General features: G+C 44.0%; 1 protein-coding gene across 1 annotated transcript in view; it reads right to left on the bottom strand.

Moving 5' to 3' along the window:
* Positions 1-5,626: 5,626 nt before the first annotated feature.
* The window catches only part of LOC144108072 (uncharacterized), a 42,950-nt gene continuing 24,406 nt past the window's right edge, over positions 5,627-24,170 (bottom strand). Inside the window, exons 3-9 of the mRNA XM_077641353.1 lie at positions 13,972-14,082; positions 12,150-12,356; positions 11,093-11,569; positions 9,803-10,096; positions 9,127-9,453; positions 6,975-7,298; positions 5,627-5,931 (exon numbers count right to left, since the gene is read on the bottom strand). Of these exons, the coding sequence (XP_077497479.1) occupies positions 5,681-5,931; positions 6,975-7,298; positions 9,127-9,453; positions 9,803-10,096; positions 11,093-11,569; positions 12,150-12,356; positions 13,972-14,082 (1,991 nt within the window). The 3' untranslated portion in view covers positions 5,627-5,680. The remainder of the gene's footprint in view (positions 5,932-6,974; positions 7,299-9,126; positions 9,454-9,802; positions 10,097-11,092; positions 11,570-12,149; positions 12,357-13,971; positions 14,083-24,170) is intronic.

The following is a 24,170-nucleotide window of genomic DNA, read 5'->3' as shown; positions in this document are numbered from 1 at the left end:
GCGCCTGGAATATAAGTAGAAACTAGCAATTGCTAGTTGGCATACCCGCTGGAACTACACATTCCACGCACATCAGGGTGGGGGCAGTAGGTGCCCGAAGTGGTGAGTTCCGGGGGTGAAGGGAAAGAGGTAGAGGTAGAGGCAAGGCTTCAGGTTCGCATGTATGGAGGTACAACTAAAGCAGAATGTTTCCTAACTTACTCGCGTGGCTACGGAAAGTTTGTTCTGTTTTAGGGCACGTTGATTATGCGATATTCTGGTAGGCACGCTAGGCGAGGAGCACATTCCGGCGTCCAGTTTTTATGAGTAAAAGAACGATGGAGCAAATGCACCTGTTCGTCGTCTTAACAGCTTCTCTTCTATATTAAATACTTTTATCTCTCACAACTTGAACACGGCTTTCTTTTTGAGCTTTAAATTTATTTATTTATTCAAGTACCTCACAGGTTCCACACTTGGACCGTTGTGTGAGAGAGGGTGTTACATTAATTTGAAGACAGGAAATGGTACAAAGTCTAAAGGTACAAAAGTAAACAATATTATGTACTTTGGACTGCAAAAAATTTTAAAAACATGAAACAAAAACGCCTCATATTGATACACAAAAAAACAATAAACAATAGTTAGCGGCACCGCGCGGACACAACTTTCACATCGTGAATGCCTTACACCTAGAGGAGCAACTAACGTTGGTCAATTTTGTTTCAGGTAAATAAAATACATATAATGATTTAGTGCAAGTTTTATTTATCTGGCGGCAAGGAAGCTAAAGACGTCCTGTGTCGATGACTGCTTAGCTAAAACACAGGAGTAAAGTTTAATTAAAAATTCAGCGAAAGAAAGCGGGAAGCCCCTTAGATACCTCTTGTCAGGTAGACTCTTGTACTGGGTTTCTTGTGAAAGCGAAATGCCCTGTGCGACATTACTTGCTTTTTTTTTTGCTGCAGATAATATCTGTTAGACATCAAACCTCACCACCAAACCTAAACTCATCAAACCTAACCCCCACCATTCTCCAAAGACTTTGTAAAGGGTTTAACCGCATCTTGCTTGTCAGAAATGGAACCGAGCGCAAGATTACGTGATTCAGAAGCCCAGAAGACACCGCGTCGTACACTCGCTATTAGGGCGCCTTTATAAGTCGTTGAGATGCCACCTTTGTGGAATTGAGGGATGAGGGTCAGGTAATGACATATCGAATTCGGATACTTGTTTGGCTCAAGAACGACCCCTGCCATTGCGCACGCAGCCTTACTGGTCCCGTCGAAGCATAAAAGACAATTAAAGGTGAACCGGCGAAATGACGAAACGTTCGAAAGTGCCAAAAATTAAGTGTGTAGCACGTATGACTACCCCGACTTAGTTTCTGTGTATTAATGTGCCATGCGGTCTCCTGTTCAGTGAGAAAATAACCATAAAATTCCGCTTAGGCTTGGTGCGAGATACGTAATCATAAAAGAATGCTTCCGTTTTTTTTTCATCATTTGGAAAAACACAAGGGCATAGATTGTATTCCTTTTTAAAGCCTTGTTCAACAAAGGAACAGCATATTTGCCATCCGCCTTCCCCCTTTGAATTCTAATTTCAGTTGTTTCTGGAGGTTCCTTACGAAAAACACGCATCCGTGTTCTGAGAACGCCCACTTTTTTATTTACATGTGTTTGATGGAATGAATGCACGTTTCCTTGGGCCATGCGATCCGCTGACGTGCACAATAAACACTGGAGCAAATCCCGACAATATCGCACACTTCAGGGCAATTCTGTTGTTGCCAGTGGAATACCACGCCATCAGACTTCCTCGCAGATTAGTTTTTTTTATAAGACGAGGTTAATAATAAAAAAACGCATAAGATCAGTACAAAAAAATCTGTTGATTGATTCGCCGCTTATAACAACTGACGTCGCTTGAAAAATAACTTGCGGTGGTCGACACGACAGAGGCTCGGAAAGGTTAAAAAAACGCACACACACACACACAAAACGGGGGGGGGGGGGGCTAAAATGAGATTCTTGTAAGAAAAACCTTGGTTCTTATGCAACATCAAGAATAACACATACTTCCTAACTCTGGCTGCACACATACATGTACAGATTTCTTACGAAACGTTTTAGAAAACAAAAGGCAAATAAAAGACTGCCATGCTGCAAGCAAAAAACTTCGCCACCGCAGGGAACACACCATGGCGATTCAGAGTGGGACAGCGCAAGCAATTACGGCGATTTCCGCTTGTGAAATTTAGCTTGACAGAGTGGAGAACAAAAAAAGCAACTCAGGAGGCAAAGTCAAGCTTATAGCTGCTTGATCGAAGCTTCGCCTTGTGCCCCCATTTTTTTTATTCGAAAATGAAACTGAGCACAATTCAATATGTACAATAATAACTGGACCCATAGCCAGGAGCTAGTTTCGGGTCCAACACAATACAATACAACATATTTGCAGCACGCGGAAACGAACATTTCTATTCCTAAAATGAAAATTAGAACGTTATAAGATTTGCGGAGAAAAAATACAGGAATACAAACAAAACGCTCACAAAAAACATATTTCTCTTCGAAACAAAAAGTAAAAATTTATACCATATACTTCACATATTCATCAGGAACATTTTGAGGGATTGTACAAAATTTGTTTCTGTTTTAACCTCATTAGGAATGCCATTCCAGATTAAAACTTCATTGAATTCTAATAATATTTGCCCGTAAGTATTGTGACAGGCGGGCAACATGAAATGTTTTGCACTAGCAGCCCTAGTCTCCCTTTTAGGAGTTATAAAGATACTGTGGGGAAGCGGTTCATTGAGCTGTAGTATTTTATGAATTGTCTGGGCTATCTTTAATGTATACATGGAATGGAAAGGTAGAATGCCGGTGGACTTGAAAAGTGGTTCAGTAGAGTCAGTATATTTTGAATAAGTAATAATTCTTATCGCTCTCTTCTGCAATCGGATTACAGGTTCGAGATATGTGGGGTATGTGTTACCCCATGACTCCATGCAGTAGATTAGCTGGCTTTGTATAAAAGCAAAGTAGAGTATTCGGAGTATAGAGAAATTAAAGCATTCTCGCGCTTGTAAAGCACTGCATGTTTTCAGGAAATACAGTGCAAAAATTTGCTATGCTGAAAAGATTGCCTAATTAAAATAATGATGCATATTCGAATGTTCCAGCACCAACGGCGTTCGCATGTTGCAATCGCTCCGGTATGTTCACGGACTTTGTGCCAAAAAGCGGCGCTTAATTCATCTTATCAAGAAAGAAGAGAAATTTATATTATTTTCCTTAAATAATTTCGCTTATGATATCCCCGGCTTTTAAAGGGGAACTGATGAAAACATCGCGCAATTATTATCGTCAGTAATGATTCATTCTTTGCCCCTTTCTGGGTATGTTGACGCTTGTCACGCAGCGGAAGAGGCGCTTATCACCGAAATATCCGGAACAAACTTTCTTCCTGCGAAACAGTTTGAACTCCTCTCTTCTTTGCCAAAAAGAGCGAGTTTCCACCATTGCATGGTGGTGTCGCGTAGCCTCTGATATCCGTGCAAAACATTCTCTGTCTACACACCAATTTTACTTCCGAAATAGGCCGATGATGGCGAGACCTATGTTTCGTATTTTTGCTCTCTTCTAGCATAGAAAACATTGTTTTCAATGTCAGAGGTATATGTGATTAGAATGCGCTGTACACTATCGATACAGACCAATTTAGTTCCCCTGAGTGTCCCTTTAAATGTAAACATGGTTAACAATTTAGGCCCTAAATTTTCAATTTTGGCCCCAGATTTTCTTTCTGTTTGTTTTTGCAATCTATAAGATCTCATAACTATGCATTAAACTTTTAAAGCTCGTGATGCATGTAATAATGGATTAAGAGACAGATCTTCAAAATTGGACATCAGGGCTCAGTGGGCGTAAAATAGGATACAAACCGCTTTAGTTACCGCAACTCACAACAAAGAAATGAACGAAGGTGTCTTATTTTGAAAAGCGGAGAACTTCAATGTAGCTTTTTTTGTTACTTTTTGAGGGATAGATGAATCTTGAACTTGGCCCAGGAGATCCCGCTCTCTTCTGTTAACACAGGGTTATGCATAATTTCTTCCCTTTCTTGTCGCAAACAGGCGAATGTTCTAGCTCGTAACAGTCACGTCAACAACATGCATGTCCAAACCATGCACTGGCTTCCCGGAAGGGGACTGTGGACAAGCACTCCAGTAACGTTTACCGTGGAACCCAGCACATCGGAGGGTTCAGCAGGCACGACGCACAATGCACCTGGCTCGCGCCAGTTTTCAAATCAGGTGTTCGAAATATTGAAGTTTATAAAATGGAATATAATATACAATTTCTTCATCGTCACTAAATGCTGTATATACAAGCACAAGAAATTCCATCTCAAACATAGTTATGCGCTCAAGTATCTCTGGGCCAAGAAGTCAGAACAAGTTTATGAGCGTACCACATACCCGTTGTCAAGAAAAAAAGAAGACAGACAGACTGCATTGTTCCCAACGTCGAGGGTGCGCCACATGTGCTTCAGGAACGGCTGTCCGCGAGGTGTCGTGTGCAGGCCCCGGTCGCTTCTTGCAGCTCGCTGCCGGGGTTCACAGCCGGGAAAGAACGGTAAATAAAAATAAAGCAAGATGAAGTGTCCATTTGCTCTCACTGCCCTTTGCTCTTGTTGTTCGCTAACTTCCGCATTGTCATTACCTGGCTCGACCCGAACAGTCACCTTCTATGATAGTCAAAAGTTCCGTTTTCTTGTTCAGCAAAAGGATAATCTACGATTTCATCATGTTCTCGCAAAAGATATTCATGTCAGCAGCCCATCAAACTCTTCCGTATAGGTGCATCCGCAAAAAGACTGCCAGGTGTACTTCTAGAAGGATTACCTATATAATCACTCAACGACCACTGCTGACAGTCGTTGAGCCCTGGTGGTGTCATAATAGCACATGTCGAAAACGCGGTCCAGCGAAGTTTCTGCGCATTAAATAATAATTACGATGCGGATATGAGGTTGCAAAAGAGTTTCACAAAATGTTAAAAACCTGAGCTGGAAAAAAAGAATGGAAAGAAATAAGCAGTGCGCTCATGTCACAAGGACAAGGTAGTGTTAGCGATCCTACTGCCGGCCGTGGAATTATTCTTCAGGACGTTGTTTTGTGCCTCGAAAGATATGTTATCATCGCAAGCCGATGCTTTGGCTGACATTGCTTGGCCAATAAATCAGCACTGGGGCTACCTTATGATCAACCTTGCAGATGTGATCAAATAGGGTTTAAAATGATAGGTCCATGCCCACTTGATATCTTTTACTGATGACTGCCTAGACTCCTCCAGCAATAAGCAGTGACCCAGGGTTAGTGATTTTTACCGCTGCGGGGTCAACAGTGAAGGCTAGACAGTGGAGGCCCTCAAGAATGTATTGTGTTTGGATATGTGACCAACATGAGCAACATACGTAACGTGGCACAGCTTGGCCTGTTCATCAGCATGGAAACACAACATAACACATCACAACACAACATACGGAAGAAGAGCACCAGGTGGTGTGCTGTCCAGATGTCTTCTTAAATGTTGAAGACAGCGAAACTCGGCAGGGAAGATTGTGAATCCTTCTTTTTACCGTCCTCATTATGGCTGGTCCTGGTGCAGCCCAAACATTGTTTCCACACTCAGCTGATCTCAATAGAGGCGAAGTTAAGCTTATGCACGTGCACGTGATCAGATTTCTTGTCTGTGTATGACGCACTGGCACCGTCACCCTTGTCTGGCTCCCATCGCACTTTCCTGCGCCTCCTCCTGTTGGCGCATGCGTAGTAGGTGCTCGCGAGAGCGACCAGAGCGGCCGCGAGGCAGCAAGTCAGCACCACGACCACACTCAGTGTCAGCGTCCAGCGTTCCTGCTGCGTAGTTTTCTTGAAATCTGCGAACAAATTTGTAGTGACTGAAACTAATACTATTCATAGTGACTAACACTATGAATAGGACAAATGCAAATCTGCCGGCAGTTTACTTACGCTCATTACGTCACATACTACATACTTAAAGGACGACAGAATCTTGGCCACCACAGAGAACAAGGAACCCGTACGGGTTCCGAAGCGTCAATCATAACCTCAACATAGTCAGTGAATTTCAACTTCATCAACACTATGCCTGACCAGGCAAACTTCTGTCGAACCCTGGGCTGTACTACACTATTAGTACTTAGCCTGGTATGTATGTATCTTCAAATTCGGTGTTTATGTTTATTTTACTGCTTGCAGTGAAACGACATCTAAAAACAGTTGGATCAGAAACGCGGCTGGAAGAATCACTGGCGTAGACTGGGGACCGAGAAAAAAAGAACAAAACATCCTAAATCTTTTGTCAGTAATGCTAATGCACATTGTACTCTTCGTGGCATCCAAAGAATGCAAACGCCTTTGCATTAGATACATTTCGAATAATTATTGCCGGTCTTTAGGAAGAAGCTGGTGTAGTTAATAAATGTAAATATATTTGTTAAGAGATCGGATGTTAACGTTCGAAATATTAAGCGCTAGAAAGATCATGCAAACTGTATGTATATCGTGGTGTAATCATGGTATCTATGTTTAGCGTTGTTTGGCTTACTTTCAGAGTTTCAGTGCAATCCAATGGCCGCAGTTTACAGGAGTACAAAAGAATAAATAAATTCCAGCAAGCATGTAGCTGCCGCAGAGTCCCAGTAGGAAGACAAGATGCGCTGCTTCATAATTTTTCTTTTCTATGTTATATGCGTGCTTACCGCAGTGGCCATTCATGAAGCCCAAAGATAACAGATGTACCGAAAAGTAGGCCTCTCAGCAACCATGAAGCGAAAACGTTTGGCGGCACACAACTTTTTTGGGGAGAACGCAGCCCTCTTAGCAGGTGTGTAGCCTTTCATTTCCGGCACAAGAGAAAAGAAACATAAGTAAAAATACTACCTATATAGAGACCTACCTCCTTGTCCCATGAGGGTCTGGGTCGGACTGAGGGTGCGCACATATGTGCGAAAAGTCGCTGTTGGAGGCATTCGGACCACGACCAGGTAGTCGGTGGAAGGGCGAAGCCTGCTGATCAACACAGGACCCATGTCACGGCTCCAGAAGCTGTGCTCGGAGCGGTTGCTGCGACTCGAGTCAAACACTTCGACCCGTAGCCTTTGTTGCCGCTTTCGGGACGTTGCCATCGTAATATTGTTCACTGGAGGTGTCCAGCAGGTCAAAGAGAATGACGTATCCGTGCAGTTGCTCACGCTGCATGCCAGCCCGGAGAAGCCGTCGCCTGCGAGGAAGTCACCGTGCTTCGTTTTTCCCCTTGTGAAACAAGCGGAGAAACCTTGACGTAGGGATTAAAGCAGGCTTTGTAAGGGTTTTGCGACGCACTCGAAAACTTGCGAACCAAATTTTCAGCTGGAATCAGTCTCTGCCTTAAATGTCTGCACCCTAACTTAGTTGAAATAAAAGCTGCACTTTATAGAATAACCAAAGAACTGTAGCGCAACCAAGACGAACACAAGAACGGGGCACACAGGACTAGCCCTAAACTTCATCTAACTTTATTCACTGGCTGCGCAGCAAATATAAGGAAAAAAAACCAGAGAACGTGCAGATACCAGTTCACACACACCACTGTCAACAGAACCACTCAAGATATACCATCTCCGATTTGTATAGATTCACAGACGTATCGCTAACACAATAAACACCTCCCTTCCTTATATGAAATAGACAAATCGGAGATGATATATCTTGAACGGTTCTGTTGACAGTGGTGTGTGTGAACTGGTATCTGCACGTGTTCTGTTTTTTTTTAATATTTGCTGCGCTGCCAGTGAATAAAGTTAGATGAAGTTTAGCGCTAGGGCTGTGTGCCCCTTTCTTGTGTTCGTTTTGGTTGCGCTACAGTTGTATGGTTACAACATGCACAATCTAGACCAACAAAAAGTTCTTCTAAACTTGATAGAATCTTGGCGTATTGCTACAGATGCCATCTAAGGTTGCGACTCAGTTGCTTGAGTATCGTTTTCAGCATGGCTTCCTTTTTGCTTCGCAGTTCCTTCTCAAGAGTGGAGGAGGCCATAGTGTTTGCCATAAATTTGCTTTTCGTGCATCAATGGCTCTAGAAAAGCTCATTTAGACTTGTTTCCGGAGCATTTGTTTATACGAAACGAGAGACAAATCACTGAATTAAATTTGAAGTATAATAGACGAACTTGGCCCCAACGACTTGCTTCCGACTGATTGGTGATGGCACCACAGATACTGCGCCTAAAGCTTACAAAAGGGTTGTTTTTGTCGTAAAATGGAGTTGAACAAGCAAACTGTAACATATTTGGCATCGTATGAGCATTCCTACCGTCATCGGAATTGCCAGCGGTTCTCTAAAAGAGTCTATGCGGCGCCCTTATTATATGATTTTTACCAGTTTTCTTGTCCTTTTGTGTGCGCCCATACCATGCCCACACTGGTCCACCGCCGCTCCAGAGAAATGAGGTAGTTCGAGGCCAGTCATAATTCAAACTACTCATTAAATTTTGCCTTATTTTTTGACAACATGCTCGGAAAAGCACGTCGGCGTCGTATTTTATTCATTGTACCTCCTTTCCGGTTCTTAATTCATGTCTTCGATGTAGGAGCCGCCGAAAGAAATTGCCTGCAAGTTATAAAGCATAATTCCAAAGTTGAGCGCCACCGATTAGGAATGGCCGAGTAAAAGAATTGCTTGTATAACAGCTTTTTACAAAATGTGAGTTCTCTGCAATTTTTTTGAACAATCCAGATGGTGTTTCTTTGTTGTGACCCACGCAGGCTTTTTTTGCGCTCATGCTAGTCTAGATTTAAATTTAAGACAATTCTTTGAAAAAAGCTTGGTATGGGTGGGGAAGAGGGCAAATGGTGTGATCCCAAGCCCACTGCTGAGGTTGCCTCGTGCAACTGTGTCCGACACAGCCTGAAATATGTACCTTATTATGTACCCATTAATGTATTTCTTCATGCTTCTCGATTTTTTCTTGTTTTGGAAATACTGCTCGTCGTGCCACTAAATATCTTTCCTCATGCCGTTGTTGCATACATGGTGAGGTGTGACATGGCAATAAAAAAAAACTTACCCTTATAAGCGAACTTGAAGCGACACCGCTTTCTCTGCATTCCCACAGCATTTTCAGCCCAACATCCCAAGGTAGCGTTTAAGAAAGTGTCATTGACGATGATCTCTAAGCGGTTAGACTCTGTCACAAGGGGTCGGTGGACTTCCCTCATACGGGACGGTTGGCGTTTCTCCCTTGGAATCTTTGCGGTCTCCGTGTGGTTCTCTAGGAGCCAGAAGAAGCGCAGCGTTTCGATAGGCTCGGCTCGGACGTTGCAGGTCACGTTGACAGGCGTGCCTTTCTCTGCACTTATCGTGTGTTCCTCGAGCCCGTCACATCGGGGTGAATCTGCGCATCGTGGAAGTAGTGTGGTTTCATGAATTACATGTTTGGCCGAATTCACTTACCTAGACAGTAGACGTTTCAAAATTTACATATCTAATTGCACAAAATGTATTAGCATTTGGAGTCTAGCTTTATAGCAGACTTCCGCTTCGTTCCAAAATGAGGTTAGAAAACGAAGCGAAGAAAAAGAACAAAAAGTAAAGAGGAGAAATAAAGGCACTATCTTTGTTATGATACTACACACGGCATGCACAACACAGGTAAAACGCAGAGTAAACACGCCAAAGAGACAAATAGAAACACTTAGACATTACTCATGCGTCATGGAAACAGATCGGAAGTCGCTACCTACATTGCACGTGAAGGTGCAGCGGCTTGCTTTCAACGTTCTCGCTGTCACTGCTGGTCACGGTGCAAGTGTAGCTTCCGCTGTGTCTAGGTTCCACACTGCGGATCACAAGATATCGCGACGTCAGCACCATGTCTTCTGCTGGCTCTTCGCCGAGCTCGCGCCCATCCTGACTCCAGGTGACGTCGGTGACTGTGGAAGTTGTGAGGACGGAGCACTCCATGTACACATCGGCGCCTTCGACGATGTGGCTCGCGTTCAAACCGGATCCAAGTTTGATGTTCACTTCCGGTTTATCTGCGTATTGAGCAATGAGTGCAAATTGAAGTGTTACAGGACGTATAGGCACTTACAAACCATGCCTGAACGTTAACGCACGAATGAAAAAAATATATAAAATATTCACAAGATGGTTAGGAGGGCGTAACGCCAATGTTTGAGCGTTATCTGAGGTGTGACACCAAAAGATTTTCACATACATTTTTTCTTCAGGCTAAATCAGACAGCGGGAGGTACATTTTGACTTGCTAAGGAGTGCAGTCATATTCTGCAGTGGGTTTCTGTGGGTTTATAGCCAACCACCCACAGCAACCGAGTTGGACTGCCAAGCCACTGCGTCACCCACCGCCTTCCACTTTCTCTTCCCTTCCCTCACTTCCTGTCGCGGAATTTTCGCCTCTTCGCTTTTCCACTGTCCACCTCCCCGCCTCTCTCTCTTCTCCTCAAAACGTAAAAATATTCCACCTGCCACGAGGAAAATGGCAGGCGGCACAGGGGCAGGTGGCGCTGCGGACATTGATGCCGATGCCAGTGCCGACGGCGCCCACGAAGACGGCGTGAAATTGAAGAACGAGCTAATAAGAGCAGACGCTCTAAAATAATCGTGGGCAACATGTTTTCTAAGCTGAAAAGCGGATGTTTCTTGTAGCGAAAGATGTCCCTAACATTTTTTTGCTTTCATAGCCTAATTTTTTTTTTGTAGTGAGCGTTGTATGGAAGTCATCCCAGCACTTAGGAACTCTCGGCCAGCGTCTTAGTTCAGGTAGATTTCAGCCGGTTAGAAACCCTAACCCGCCCTCTAGTTTGTGCGTTACAAGCGCACGAACTGCTTTTTTGTTCAATCCCTTTTTCACCTTTTGCTCCCGTTCCATAACGAGAGGGTTGGCTATCCAAGATGGGACAGTTACCACGTCTTTCCCTTCCTCATAGTTATCTCCTCAGCCACAGGCAACCTAGCGTCTTACTACCCAACTAAACATTTATTAAAATCAAGAAAAGAGGGAGATTACTTACTTGAGATATTCACCGCAAGGTAGCGTCTGACCACTCCCCTCTCTTCCGGCAGGTGACTGTTGGTTGCACGGCACTCGAGCAGCTTTCCCGCGTGCTCCAGAGCTGGAAGGAGAAGCACGCTTGCCGTGACGTCGCCCTCAGTGCGAATGTGACTGAGGCGACCGTCCAGTGGCCATCCGTCCAGAAACCACGTGACGTTGGCATATGGCCGACTGCCAGTCACCACACATTCGAAGCTTCGAGGAGCGGGAAAACCAGTATCCCAGTTCTCCTTAGAATCTGTGCCGGCTGTCCAGGACGCTGTCGGCGTATTGTGCGATGCGGCTGATCCTGGCGCCTCTACTGCCTGTACTGCTACGAGTGTCGAAGCCTTGGCCGCCGACGTATCCGGCTGCTTAGAGGCGGCCATCATCACCCAACCCGAAGCGTCGTTCCTGCCATGAGGCCAGTTCCTGAGAGCAACATCCTTGGGCGCCACTGGGAAGTACGTGACAACAATCAAATGCGAATAACTTTATGCTCTATCTGTTGGGGTGAAACTCGGAGCTTTTCTAACGTTGTGAGCTTATCGCCCTTAATTTTTTGGTAGTAACAAAAGAGCGGAAAATAATGTTGCCGCTTGATAAAACTTCTAACAGCCAGGATGCCTCATTGTTGTCACAGATTAATCGAAATTGCGTAACTGAATGAAAGTACGAATACCAGCAACCCAAGCTAATGTTGGAGCCAATAATCTGAACATACGAAGCTTATGTATCAGATGAACTTGACTTTACTTACGCACAAATGACACGATAGTTAAGTGAAACAAAGTTCTCAGCCCGAAGTCTAGTGACGCTCGGCTTAGTACAACCAAATTTCAAACGATCATACCTCTAAGCATCTTCGAAATGATCTTCTCATGTTGGAACGTTTCAGTGTCATATTTACAAAGGAGTAGATCTACGATGAAAGTCTTCATTCCATAGGACGCCGGCGCGATTCCGTTAAAAAAAATCGTGTCCTGTCTATTGTGGACGCGAGAGGTATACAGCAAACGCCGGTTGCACGTACTTACGGAACATGTCGAGGACCACCGAGCTCTCTACGGGTCGCGAGGAGTCACTGGAAACAACACAGCTGAAGTTCGAAAACAAATGCTCTCTGAGTAACGGGCCAATCTCGAGAGTGCTTTCCAAGCCACCGCCAGATGTCACCAGGGTGGCTAGATGCGGGCTCAGCTGCTTGCCATTTCGCCGCCATTCCAGATTCAACTTGCGCTTGGCTGCAGGGGCAAACATCAGGCCATCGCATGAGTTCGCTTGCTCAGATAATATGCGGCGCGGTTTTCTTCAGCTCATTTTCTCAGATTAACTCAAGATGTCACATTCAAACTTCGTAATGCTCCTTAGCCAATAACATGCAAGAAAACTTTAGAAACATTTATAAGTAACGAGAACTGAGCGTGGGCGAAGCGGTGAAACGAATTAGCGAATTAGCGACGTCGCTTCTCATTACGTATGCGGTTAAGGAGCACTGATGCAGAACAGCTGCCCAATTAATATTCTTGCTCAGAACAACCTCATCTGAGAGCAAAATACTCTGATTTAGACAATGAATATGTAGTGCGTAACTTAGCAAACACGGCTCAAAGGGATTTTTGTTCCAGGTAAATTTAGGCCTATTAATTGGTAGGTACGTTCGAAAGTGATGAGAAAGTTTTCTTTCTTTTGAGGCCGGCATTGTGTCTACAAAAGACACTTCGACTCTGTTATATTTTCCGCTTTCTCGCATAAAAGCAGCAAAGCTACGACTAGAGCCCTGCGCATGTAAATGTATGTGAGTTACTCATCTTAAAACCAGCCAGAAAGACGCAACACCGGCAAAGAAAATGGGACAGAGGCTTGAGTACGAATTGAAATTTTATTGAGAATCAAAAGAAGACTTCCGCAAAGATGTGCGCGCGCGCACATAACCAAAACCAGTGAAATAGTGGACACCAAACTCAGTTACAATTTTTGTAGTTGTTGTTGGCCTCATAAAGAACATACGCATGAGCATTTGTGTGCGAGCCTTTAGCTTATTTTCTTCAATAAAATTTGAGTTCATAATCAAGCCTCTCTCTTATTTCCTGAATTTTTAGTCCAAAAAGACGAGGACACAAGAAACAACCTGGATAGGACACAGTGTTTTTTTTTAGATCTACGCCTTCGGAAATACATCTATTGGCATCCATCCCCGAACACCGGAAAACTTTGAAACTTGAGTGGAAGCGCTTTGCCCTCCTCTTTTTTTTCTTGAGTCTTCTTCTTTTTGCGCTAGCAATTCGGAATATATGTACGAACTAGCCAGCAAGAATGTTCCGTCTTGTTTTCTTCTCGTATTCTGTGTTGCGCCTTTCCGGTTTAAAGATGAATCAGTAGTAACTCTTCCGGTCGTCAGCCTTGTAATTTAAAGCATGTTGGCTCTCATACTTCAAAGGATCCCAGCTAGGTCTGGCAGAAAAGAAAAATGGCAGTAAAGTAGAATACAAACTGCATTTTACCACAGCAGGCATTACAAACCCTATATCGAGGCCACAAAAGCTGCTCTGTCAAGACACGGAGGTTTTACGTATGGCATGCTCTTAGCATAGTTCAAGGAACTTTGTTTGGAATAAATAAACAGGTGAGAATATGCTAATGACATGAACAGAGACGTTATGTTTGGGGTAAGGGGACATTTCATAGTAGTATAAAAAAAAACATGCGCTTCAGACGAGGACAAGTAATCAGTTTAGCATATTTTGTCTTAAGGGAATGTACTGCTAGCTATCCTGAATAGAAATCAAAGGTGACATAACGCTTCATGAAGTGAGGAGGTATTCATAACTGACAGTAAGCACTTGGTGATGTCCTCACCTGAAGGTGCCACACACTTGAGTCTCAAGGTGTCATTTTCCGCGTACGGTCCAGCCGTTCGGTTTAAGAGAGCGCCAGTGTGGTCCATGATCAACGGGGGAGGCAGTGGAACTGTAGATGAGAAAAAAAGAACAGGCGAAAAACTGCTGAAGTTTTTTTTCAAAAACAGAGCAAGTTAACTGTGCCGATAGCTATACCACGCCTCAAAGAAATGAATATGGAGCGTGGTATAGCCACGTGAATTGTTTAGCCTGCCTTTTATTTAGGCAGCTATTGAACAAAAGGTGGAGACGCTTAGGGTTGTTTTACGACTTACAACGATGCCGATGCCTACTTACAGCCGGGAAAATGCTTCAGAACGTAAACGATGTCTTAAACGTGGAAGTTGCTTTTCGTTGTGCCATGGTTCTTTCTTGTGACGCCCGTAGATTAGAGGCAGCATGAAGCGTATTTTGTCTCCCGCTGCTTAAAAAATAAAGCACTGCGCGCTTAAGAACGCACTTCCAATACATTTCTAGGAACTGCCAGTGCTGCAATCTTGATGTGAGATTTTTCTTCTGTAAGCATTGGAGGTCGATCATGTGATTATTTGGCCTGCTTTCGCTCCATCAAACTCACATCATTATTCGCGAACGAAAAATAAATGGCATACAATGAATCAATAGTGCAACGCTGCAAGGCAGAACGATTTAGTAAGGCCTCTACGCTCGGGAGTGAGCTTGAAGTTGCACCCAAGAAGCGTCAGTAGCAAATGTATAGCGTAGAAAAATGATGGGCTCTGCTGTCACCCAGCCGAGTAGTTTATCACGAACTCTCAATCAGAGTGGGCGGCGCTGTGGCGTACGGTTATATTAAACGTTCACAATCTTCCAACTTTCGCCACGAAATTGTCTGCATGGTGTGAGCGCCTGCGGTGCACGGGAGAGAAGTTTTCTCTTGCAGTAAGAATTTACTGTTACGATTTAAATGCGGTTTTCTCAAACAATCTTTTCGGGCTTTTGATATTGGCTGGCCATAGTTATGGGAGGGCAGCCAGAAAAGTACATTAGCTGCTAGGTCTCAGCGCTGATGTCAAAATCGGCGTCTTACAATAATAGAAGGGCGTAGGGATGTTTTTTTGATGGAGTCCAAGAAGTGAGCGTGGACGCTAGGATGCAGCACCAGAAGAACGCCTTTGTTGAATACAGTTATTTTTCCCACTTTCTGTGCGTGAGAGCGCGAGTGCAATATAATGGCCCAAAGCAGTGCGCTCTTGACTGTTGGCCCCGAAGGCTGGTGCGCATGCTTCCAGAGGTGACACAAAGCAAATCAGGAGAGAAATAGAGACAAAACGCGCTCCGGGACACTTTTCTGTCGAATTTAGGTTTAATGTGTACTTTGAGAAAGGGCTATTTATTGTTGATGGCGCCTAAAATCCTTCGACATTTGTTCAGCTATTGTGTCGTGGGTTGACACATCTGGGGCACTTTTCATAAACTGTTTTTGTTTAGTGGCTGTGCATCCTGAATTAAACGCTGCGCTAGACCTTCCAGCATCGCAAATGATAAGCGCACTATAGAATAAGGAAGCCGCACATGCACAAAGGGAGATTTGTTAAGGGACAATAGGTTATTGTGTTTTGTGCTTTACGCCTTGGAGGCTCACTGCTGCAGTATCGACAACACCGTAGTGGAGGGAAGGGGATAAATTGTTATATCACTTGGAATCCTTCAACGAAGTACGCTCTCTAAGTTCACCCACTTTTTTTCATTTCATTTTCTACTGAATGCGGTCACAACGAATGCGATTGAATGTGTGGACTAGTGGTCACCGCCATGAAGACATAAATCTGCCGCGGCGGGTCAAATTTGTTGGTCAATACTGATATCAAGATGAGAAAATTTTATGGAAACCAGTCGCATACTCCTGCAAAACAGTATAGGTCGTATTCTGAACCGGATACGCTAAACTAAATTCTGAACACGGTAGCGTTTATCAGCGTGATCCCTCTAAACGGCTAGGTGTGGAGAGGTTCATCAGGCATTGGCGTTGCGATGTTTTTTATTTCTCATCGTTCTACGCCTTTTATGAAGTTAATACCAAGGCAAAGAACACTAACTGAATTCACTTCATCCAGTGTGAAAATGCGATTGACCGAAAGCACGAGCACTATATAGTTACAACCGAAAATGAGACCACTCAATTCCACGTGGGACTATTCATAACATATGGCAGATGTCGACGTTATTTTAGACAACTTTTCCTGAATTAAGTCCTTAGCCATAGACTCACTAAACGTCTTGCTCGCTTCCACGCAAGTGCTTTCCAATCCAAAAATCCTAAGTAGAGATTAAGTTCCTAGGAAATAGTGATCAACGGTGAAATTCAATGCGGCATGCTTTGTTTTCGTTTTATGTTTTTTCATACACGTTGCTGCAAATCTCGTTTTTCTGTCTTGTTGAAGTTACCGCATCTGTGTGGTAACTTCATGTGCGTTGGAATGACTTCTCAGTAGAAGAATAGAAGAACATTTACGGGTTCAATGATTGGTCAAGATGCTAGGTCAAGATTACACAATAAGCGCCATCTGTACGAGATCATGACTACTGTAGCGGACGTGCACGCTAAAAAATTTAATGTTCTAAAGTAACATTTCTCGCTTTCATGCGGGCTGCCATCTAAGGGCAACATCTCGTTCAGGTTTCTCGCTCGGGAAAACAGCACATGAGTCAGTAAGCTTCAACTGTGCCAAAATAGAGGGCGGCGGGAACAGCGAGGCTTAAGGTTTATAACCGCCCCACTTTTTCGGTCGTCGGAGCAGCGATGACTGCATGAGGCGAGCTCAGCACAAGCGTGCCATTCTTGCTGCTTCATTTTCCTTCTCTGTCAATGTGCCATGAAACCCAACACAACAGACTCATTTTCCTTCTTAAGTTAGTGAAAAAAGGTGTTCGCTTCATAACACGGCAGTTCAGTGCGATCAGAAATACAGTAGACGTATCTGCTGGATAACAGGCGTTTGGACGTACAAGTGGACGTGACACCCTTTGCGCTCGAATTTTGCGAAACTTGTGCGCTCACGCATATGACTGTTATTCCCGTTCGCTGAGAGGAAGCGTTTTGAAACCGGATGTTCGCCAACAACAAGACGTTCTATGTTGTTTTCTCCACGTTTTGAACCGGTTAGCGGGCTGGCGTTATGTATTTGCCATTATACTTCCTAATCTTGAATCAGCTCTTATTTCTTGTCTTCTTCACTTATATTGCGGACCAGTGACAAGATTCTTCACGTCGCGTAGATCATCGTCGTAAAATTTGATTTTTTGCATGCCACACAAATTCCTTTTACAATAATATTAATCCCGCGTTCATTTGATGAGTGGAACTACCTTCCCGAGGCGCTATTGTCTATATTAGCTTGTTCAAAAATGCTCTAACAGCTTATTTTGAGGTTTCCAATTAATCATATTTTGCACTCCTTGATATATATTCATACCGTTGCATATTTTGCATTTCTGTTTTAATCATTTTTCCACTGTTTGTTATTTTTCAGTTTTATACCTGTGTATGTATGTCTTTTTCTCTGATTCCTGTAATTATAATGCGTTCCACTCTGTTCTGTAACGCCCGACCCGAGCCCTGAGGGTACTATAAATAAATAAATAAATAAATAAATAAATAAATAAATAAATAAATAAATAAAAAATAAGAAAGAAAAAAACAAATAAATAAATAGAACGGTTATGTAAATAGCCATCAATTTTCCATACAATATTTCTTGATTTTTATTTTTTCATGAGTGATTGATTCTTGCCCAGCCGCGCGCCGGTATGCCGCGACTCGTTGCAAAATGCGGAGCTATTTCCTGCCCCTTCATTACAGCGCACTGCACTATTACCTGCACCATCTGTAGCACTTGCCTGTAACATCCAGCTCCCTGATGTACGCCTTTTTGTTTGAGAGTGCCTTATCGTCATCCAGTCGCAAGTGTATAGTAATAGAGGCTGTATTTTCTAGCCAATTATTCGGCACATCCAACGAATCTTTCTGTGCGTCCTTGCTACTAGAATTGACCTAAGCCCCTGATTTAAGTGTATCGCACTTCAATATCATTTTGTTGGTATCGGCAGTCGTGAATATTGTTATTCATTACTGCCATATACGCACTTCATTTGGGTGGTGCCAGGAGGTGGTGCTTCAAGCTTTAAAGTAAAAGAAAAAATAAGAATGCGTAAAAGGCATGATGCACTGCTATCATTTGTCCTCATGAGCACAAAAGAAAACCAGAAGTTTCAAGTGCTCTCGAGTAGCTATTTCCACCCAATGCCATGCATCTCAAAACTTGTTAAAAGAGTGTGCCCGCTTTTGTTTATGCTTGACGTGTCACAATTCCAGCACGTGGCGGATTTTATGGAAATGCATTGCAGGGGCTGGCTGCGAATCCTAAGCAGAGTTAGCAAAGACGTCAATCTCATTACTAAATGGAAATCGCGGGAGCGAGACCTCATTTCTGCCATTTTTTTGGCTTGTTATAAATGCGGACTTGAACCGAGAACGCTTTAGCGTACTCCTATGTCCCGAAACGCCCTGTGCGCAAATGAACAGCGTGAAGCGCGGCGGTGGTGAAATATATTGAATGGGCAGAGCAATCCTTTGCTCTCGTGTCAGAAAAAGCGTGCACCGTTTCGATAGTTAATAAGCTGCTACCTCTGTTAAGCAATCAGAATATTTATTAGCACATTCGCTGATTACGCAGCTAATTTAAATTTTGTTTTACGGCTCCAGCAGGGGTTTGCGGCTAGTTGGCTTTTCTGCCATCGGGCGGTGGTCATTACGAGTCAATATAGGCGAATACAATTTTTTATTCTCACAAGGACAGAGACCTACTAATTGAATTTGTCCTAGTAAATTATTCCATTGCATATAAAGTCCTGTTTCTTGTAGCATGTCCTGATAATATTGGCTGGAGTGGGGTATAAAACAATAAAAAATAATTTAATTCCTTGCAGTCACCGGTTTGGCCAGATAACATAAAGCTATTGTGAGGCTTCAGAAATAATAAGAATAAAATGCCTGAGCCTGCGCTAATGGCCAGATAACTGCAAGAACATTCGAGCCGGGGATGTGGTATAATACAACGGAGACACAGAACTGCAGACGGTACCGGAATTAGTATGCAGAAACCCGCCGATATTGACTCGCAGTTGAGAGCAACTTGTTTTTACATCGTAGTTTTAGTTCATGCTAATTTACTGAGTGGTGACTTCCGCTGAACTTGCAGTAACAGGTCAAAACGTACACTTCCTGAGTTAAATTGCGAGTAGAAGCGATAGAAAAGTATAATGAAGGCTTTGGTGATGGAGCAATATATTCGGTAATGCCTTCTAATTAACAACTATAATTTCTACAAAGCGCCGCGCTAGTTACCTTTGTTCTATTTCTGCGTTCCACAGAAGTGTTTTCGGCTGCCTTTCCACTGCCGGCATTGAAAACAACATAACTGCACAACTTTTTCATGAATGTCTCCCGTGCTACCCTGCTTCTTAAATTATAGAGACTGCTGTCTTCAAGATTAGTATTGCTCACTGATTCACACAGTGCCGAAAAAGAAACGCAAAGACGCGAGTTGAACTCAGCTATGCTCATGTTCAGCCACAGAAGCCTCTGTTTTACTTTTCTCAGTTTTTTTTCGCAAAAAAGGAGCCAGAAACCACTACGAGTTGGTTGTGACGAACAGAGTGATAAAACTCTCTAGTGCCTAACAATGAGAAGCGCGTTGCATATCAATCGGCCGGGAAGGGTTCCAATCTGAGTTTCAAGTTGGGTGGAGCTCAACTTTCTCTGGAATAAGACCAGCTGGTAAGGACGGCAATGTCGGGCCGGTGACAGCGCTAGTGCCGAGGTACAAATTTACTTCTCTTGGCGGCCTGCAGGCCTTGCAATACGTTCACCCCAAACTGAAATTATTGTAGCTTGATGTTCAGTAGTCGAAATGCGAATGCTTCTTGTGCGCTTCGTTTCAACGTTAAAACTCTTCAAAAAAAATGCTGGTGGTTTAGTTCTGGTTAAACCTGGAGTGACGCGATAGCTACAGCAGGCCGAGTGGAACTTGCTCAGTCGAATTGCAAAGTCAGACTTTCGCCGCTCCGTTTCACTGGGCGTTCCTTCTTCATCTTCGTCCCACTTGACACGGCGCATGCGCACAGCTGTGGCAGCTCGGTTACGCCGGCGGCGCGCTGCGCCGCCGGCAGCAGCAGCTTCTCCACACCGCGTGACCAACCACGTGACGAGCCACGTGATAAGCCACGGCGCCACGCCGCCGGCAGCAGCTCCGCACCACGTGACCAACCACGTGACCAGCCAAGTGACAGTGGCGGCGCCGCCACGGTCACGTGCATCCGACACGCTGAAGGCTCGAAATGCTACCGTAATGTTGCTATCGCTGCGAAATAACATCCCGGGTTCGAACCCGACCGCGGCGGCAGCGCTTTTATGGAGGAAAAACGGTAAGGCGCCCATGTGCTGTGCGATGTCAGTGCACGTTAAAGATTCCCAGGTGGTCGAAATTATTCTGGAGCCCTCCACTACGGCACCTCATTCTTCCTTAGAATCTTCTGTCACTCCCTCCTTTATCCCTTCCCTTACGGCGTAGTTCAGGTGTTCGGCGATATATGAGACAGATACTGCGCCATTTCCTTTCCCCAGAAACCAATTATTATTATTATAAAATAACACCGGTAGACATTTTCTTACGCCAGGAGCAAGAAGGTGAAAACGATTTTTGCAGTAATCAGAAGAGCAAGCAACCGAAAAACAAGAAACGTGTAATGAAATTTGTCAAACAAAAATCATCACCAGCCAGGCTGCGCTCGCTGCAGAGCAAAAAAAAAAAAACCTCCTATTGTCTTCAACGAGCCCTGCCTTAAGTCAGCCATGGTCGTCATTAGCCTGTTGATGTGTGCAACCGAACGACATCTTCTCAGTCATGATCACTGTGGTACCACTGCCGTAATTTTTGTCTGCATAGAAAGCAACTGAACCCCACATTTTCGAGGAGACGTCCCGTGCAGCTCTGCATCTTAATTGCGGAAACTGTGGTCCATAATAATAATAATAATAATAGTTGGTTTTTGGGGGAAAGGAAATGGCGCAGTATCTGTCTCATATATCGTTGGACACCTGAACCGCGCCGTAAGGGAAGGGATAAAGGAGGGAGTGAAAGAAGAAAGGAAGAAGAGGTGCCGTAGTGGAGGGCTCCGGAATAATTTCGACCACCTGGGGATCTTTAACGTGCACTGACATCGCACAGCACACGGGCGCCTTAGCGTTTTTCCTCCATAAAAACGCAGCCGCCGCGGTCGGGTTCGAACCCGGGAACTCCGGATCAGTAGTCGAGCGCCCTAACCACTGAGCCACCGCGGCGGGGCTGTGGTCCAGAAAAAAAGAAAAATAATACGACGCCCGCCGGAGACCACCCGCCGTGGTGGCTCAGTGGTTAAGGCACTCGACTACTGATCCGGAATATCCGGGCTGGAACCCGACCGCGGCGGCCGCGTTTCGATGGAGGCAAAACGCAAAAGGGGCCGTGTGTTGTGCGATGCCAGTTCACGATAAAGATCCCCAAGTGGTCGAATTTATTCCGGAGCCCTCCACTGCAGCACCTCTTGCTTCTTTTCTTCTCTCACTCCCTCCTTTATCGCTTTCCTTACGGCATGGTTCGGGTGTCCATCGAGATGTGTGAGACAGTAACTGCATCATTTTTTCCCTTAAAAAACCAAATTCATTTTTTTTTGTCGCCGGAGACCACGAGTGCGGTTGCCGCAGAATATTGGCCCAATCAGGCACATTCATGAAGTCGACGTGTTTGGCCCGGAAACAGGCCCGTGGGGAATTGAATAGGAAGCAGAATATTATCGCTAACTTTTTGTGCAGCAAATTGAGATACTTGGCGGGTTGAGCAAAATATTAACGTTTAGCCGTGGCAGACGTCGGGAGCAAAATACCCGGGTTTTCCGCTCTGTATTCTTCCCGCATAGCACTGAAAGTTATAGACGACGGCGTGCTTGTTCTGGATGTGCTTGGAGAATTTCCTCAAAAAGTATATATATATATATATATATATATATATATATATATATATATATATATATATATATATATATATTATCGCCTAGAGCAATAAAAATTAGATAAAATAATTGAAAGCTGGAAAAGTTGGTTAATTTCCATAGCTAAATAGCGCTGAAAGACAGAGGCATAACTCTCTTTCGGACATAACTGCAGTTTGCTGAAACTTGGCCGCACTGTTGGCTTTCTTAGCCTCTTCTATGGCCCTTCTTTCAGCCTTTCATTATAGCAAATATTTAATCACCACAGGTCATTTAGGAAGTGACTGATCAAAAGCTAGTAACAATGAATTTGCTAGCGCATTATGTTACGCTCAGAGAAAGGAGAGTTGGTAATAGAACTACTCCTTGAGGCATTCAAAAAGTAGAACTAAATAAACAATTGTAGCCGTTGCTGTTCTGATGGGCTGTCGGGATTGATGTTAGGAGAGCGGGAAATCTATCACCAGTTTAGAGAGGCATACGTGTTTGAAGAACCAGCTGGTCGAAAATGCAATGAACCTGGAAAAAGTACATTCTTTGAAAAATAAAAAATAAAACCGAGTGCCACAAAGACGAACAGAATATAACGTACAATCCGATTGACAGGAATGTAAAAAAAGATTTTGTGACGTAATTAGTCATAGCGTGGAGCACGGATTTTTGCAGCAACTGTACCACAACCACTGATCCTCCGAAGACCAGCCGTCTGCAGGAATGCGACCAGTGAAGATCGTTAGCGTCATCGGCTCCCGGGTTCTTTTGTGGAAGGCTTAATTAATGGCCAGACAGCTGCCTATGATCTAGGTATTTGCCGAAGCCTCGCTTTTCAACAGTATTTTGCCATCCCAGGGGAAACCATAAAGTAAACCATTATGATGTCGCTATCGGTTTTCTGTGCCATGTGTTTTTTTGCAGCAGCGCGATAATTACATGGGGGTTGTCGTCCGACCTCAATATTGATGGTATTACTGCTCACAATGCCGTCAGTGAAGAAATGCAGCGCTGCAAGAGATGCCGTATTGTGATCCATTGCCGTGATCACGGAAACGTTCGCGTCAAAAAGACCGTTGTGGTATCTTTGCTGGCGTTGTCTGTTGACTGTGTGTGCCACGTACGTGTTCACATGACAGCTCTTAGAAGTTTTTAGGCAGTGCAAAATCTACCATAACTTGTTGCCATAACAGACGAAACCTTTGCACTAATAAAAACTTGGGTCACGAATTTTAACCTGTCTAAAGAATGCTTCATGATCGTTCCTGGCCGGTATGTGGCTCTTGTATTTTATTTCATTCTCCCGACATTCAGCTCGGTACAAGTTTCTCTGGACGTGTTTATTTCAGGCTATCATATTTCTTTTTTTTCAGTGCATCTTCATTTTCTTTCATCAGTGAGGCAGAGTCGGTTGAACGTGACGATGCTGCATTTCTTCCATGCGGTGTCGAGGGATGTGTAACTTGATGGTTGAGTGTGATAGGATTTACCTCAGCTTTCAGTTTCGAGACATCCTACCTCGGTTGTAATGTATTTCACCTAATGGCCAACGCTGTTGTTTTCTTAGCTTCTCTATTTGCGGCTTCATCAGCAGCACTTCGCGCACGTGGTTAATTTATCGGTTTTACGTTGTGCTTTCATTTCTTCGATTTGTACCTGTAGGTGCCATTTTTCATGGGAACATTCCAGTATTAGGATATACACATTGATATATTGATAACTCCTTTAAGAATGCTGTTCAAGCAGTTCCCAGCTTAATCGTCTCCTCGTGTGAGCGAGGAAATGTTTAGAGAGACCTAAAGATACTTCGGTCAATTCCAGAGATGTAACTTAAGTTCTACCAGACCCTTTTCCTGTTTTCGATTTGCAGGTCGCCTTTACCCTTTTCAGCTCGTGACTTCTTGCTCCGTTTTTTCTGCTCCTTGAGAAGCTTTGCCTTCCGACAAATCGTGTTCACTTCAGAAGGTTGCTTGTTTACGTATACTGCTGGACTTGTTCTTCTTGTGTCATTGTGGACATTTATGTACGTTGGGAATCGCTTGTTAATGGCCCTGGAGCAGCATGCCAGGCCAACAACCAGGCAGACCTAACCTGTTTCATTAAAGTTCTTCTCCTCCTCCT

This window comes from Amblyomma americanum, chromosome 10 (genome assembly GCF_052857255.1).
Source record: "Amblyomma americanum isolate KBUSLIRL-KWMA chromosome 10, ASM5285725v1, whole genome shotgun sequence".
In the NCBI taxonomy this organism is placed as follows: Eukaryota; Metazoa; Arthropoda; class Arachnida; order Ixodida; family Ixodidae; genus Amblyomma; species Amblyomma americanum.
Note: the sequence above shows the minus strand (reverse complement) of the source record. Positions and strands in the feature narration are given on the sequence as shown.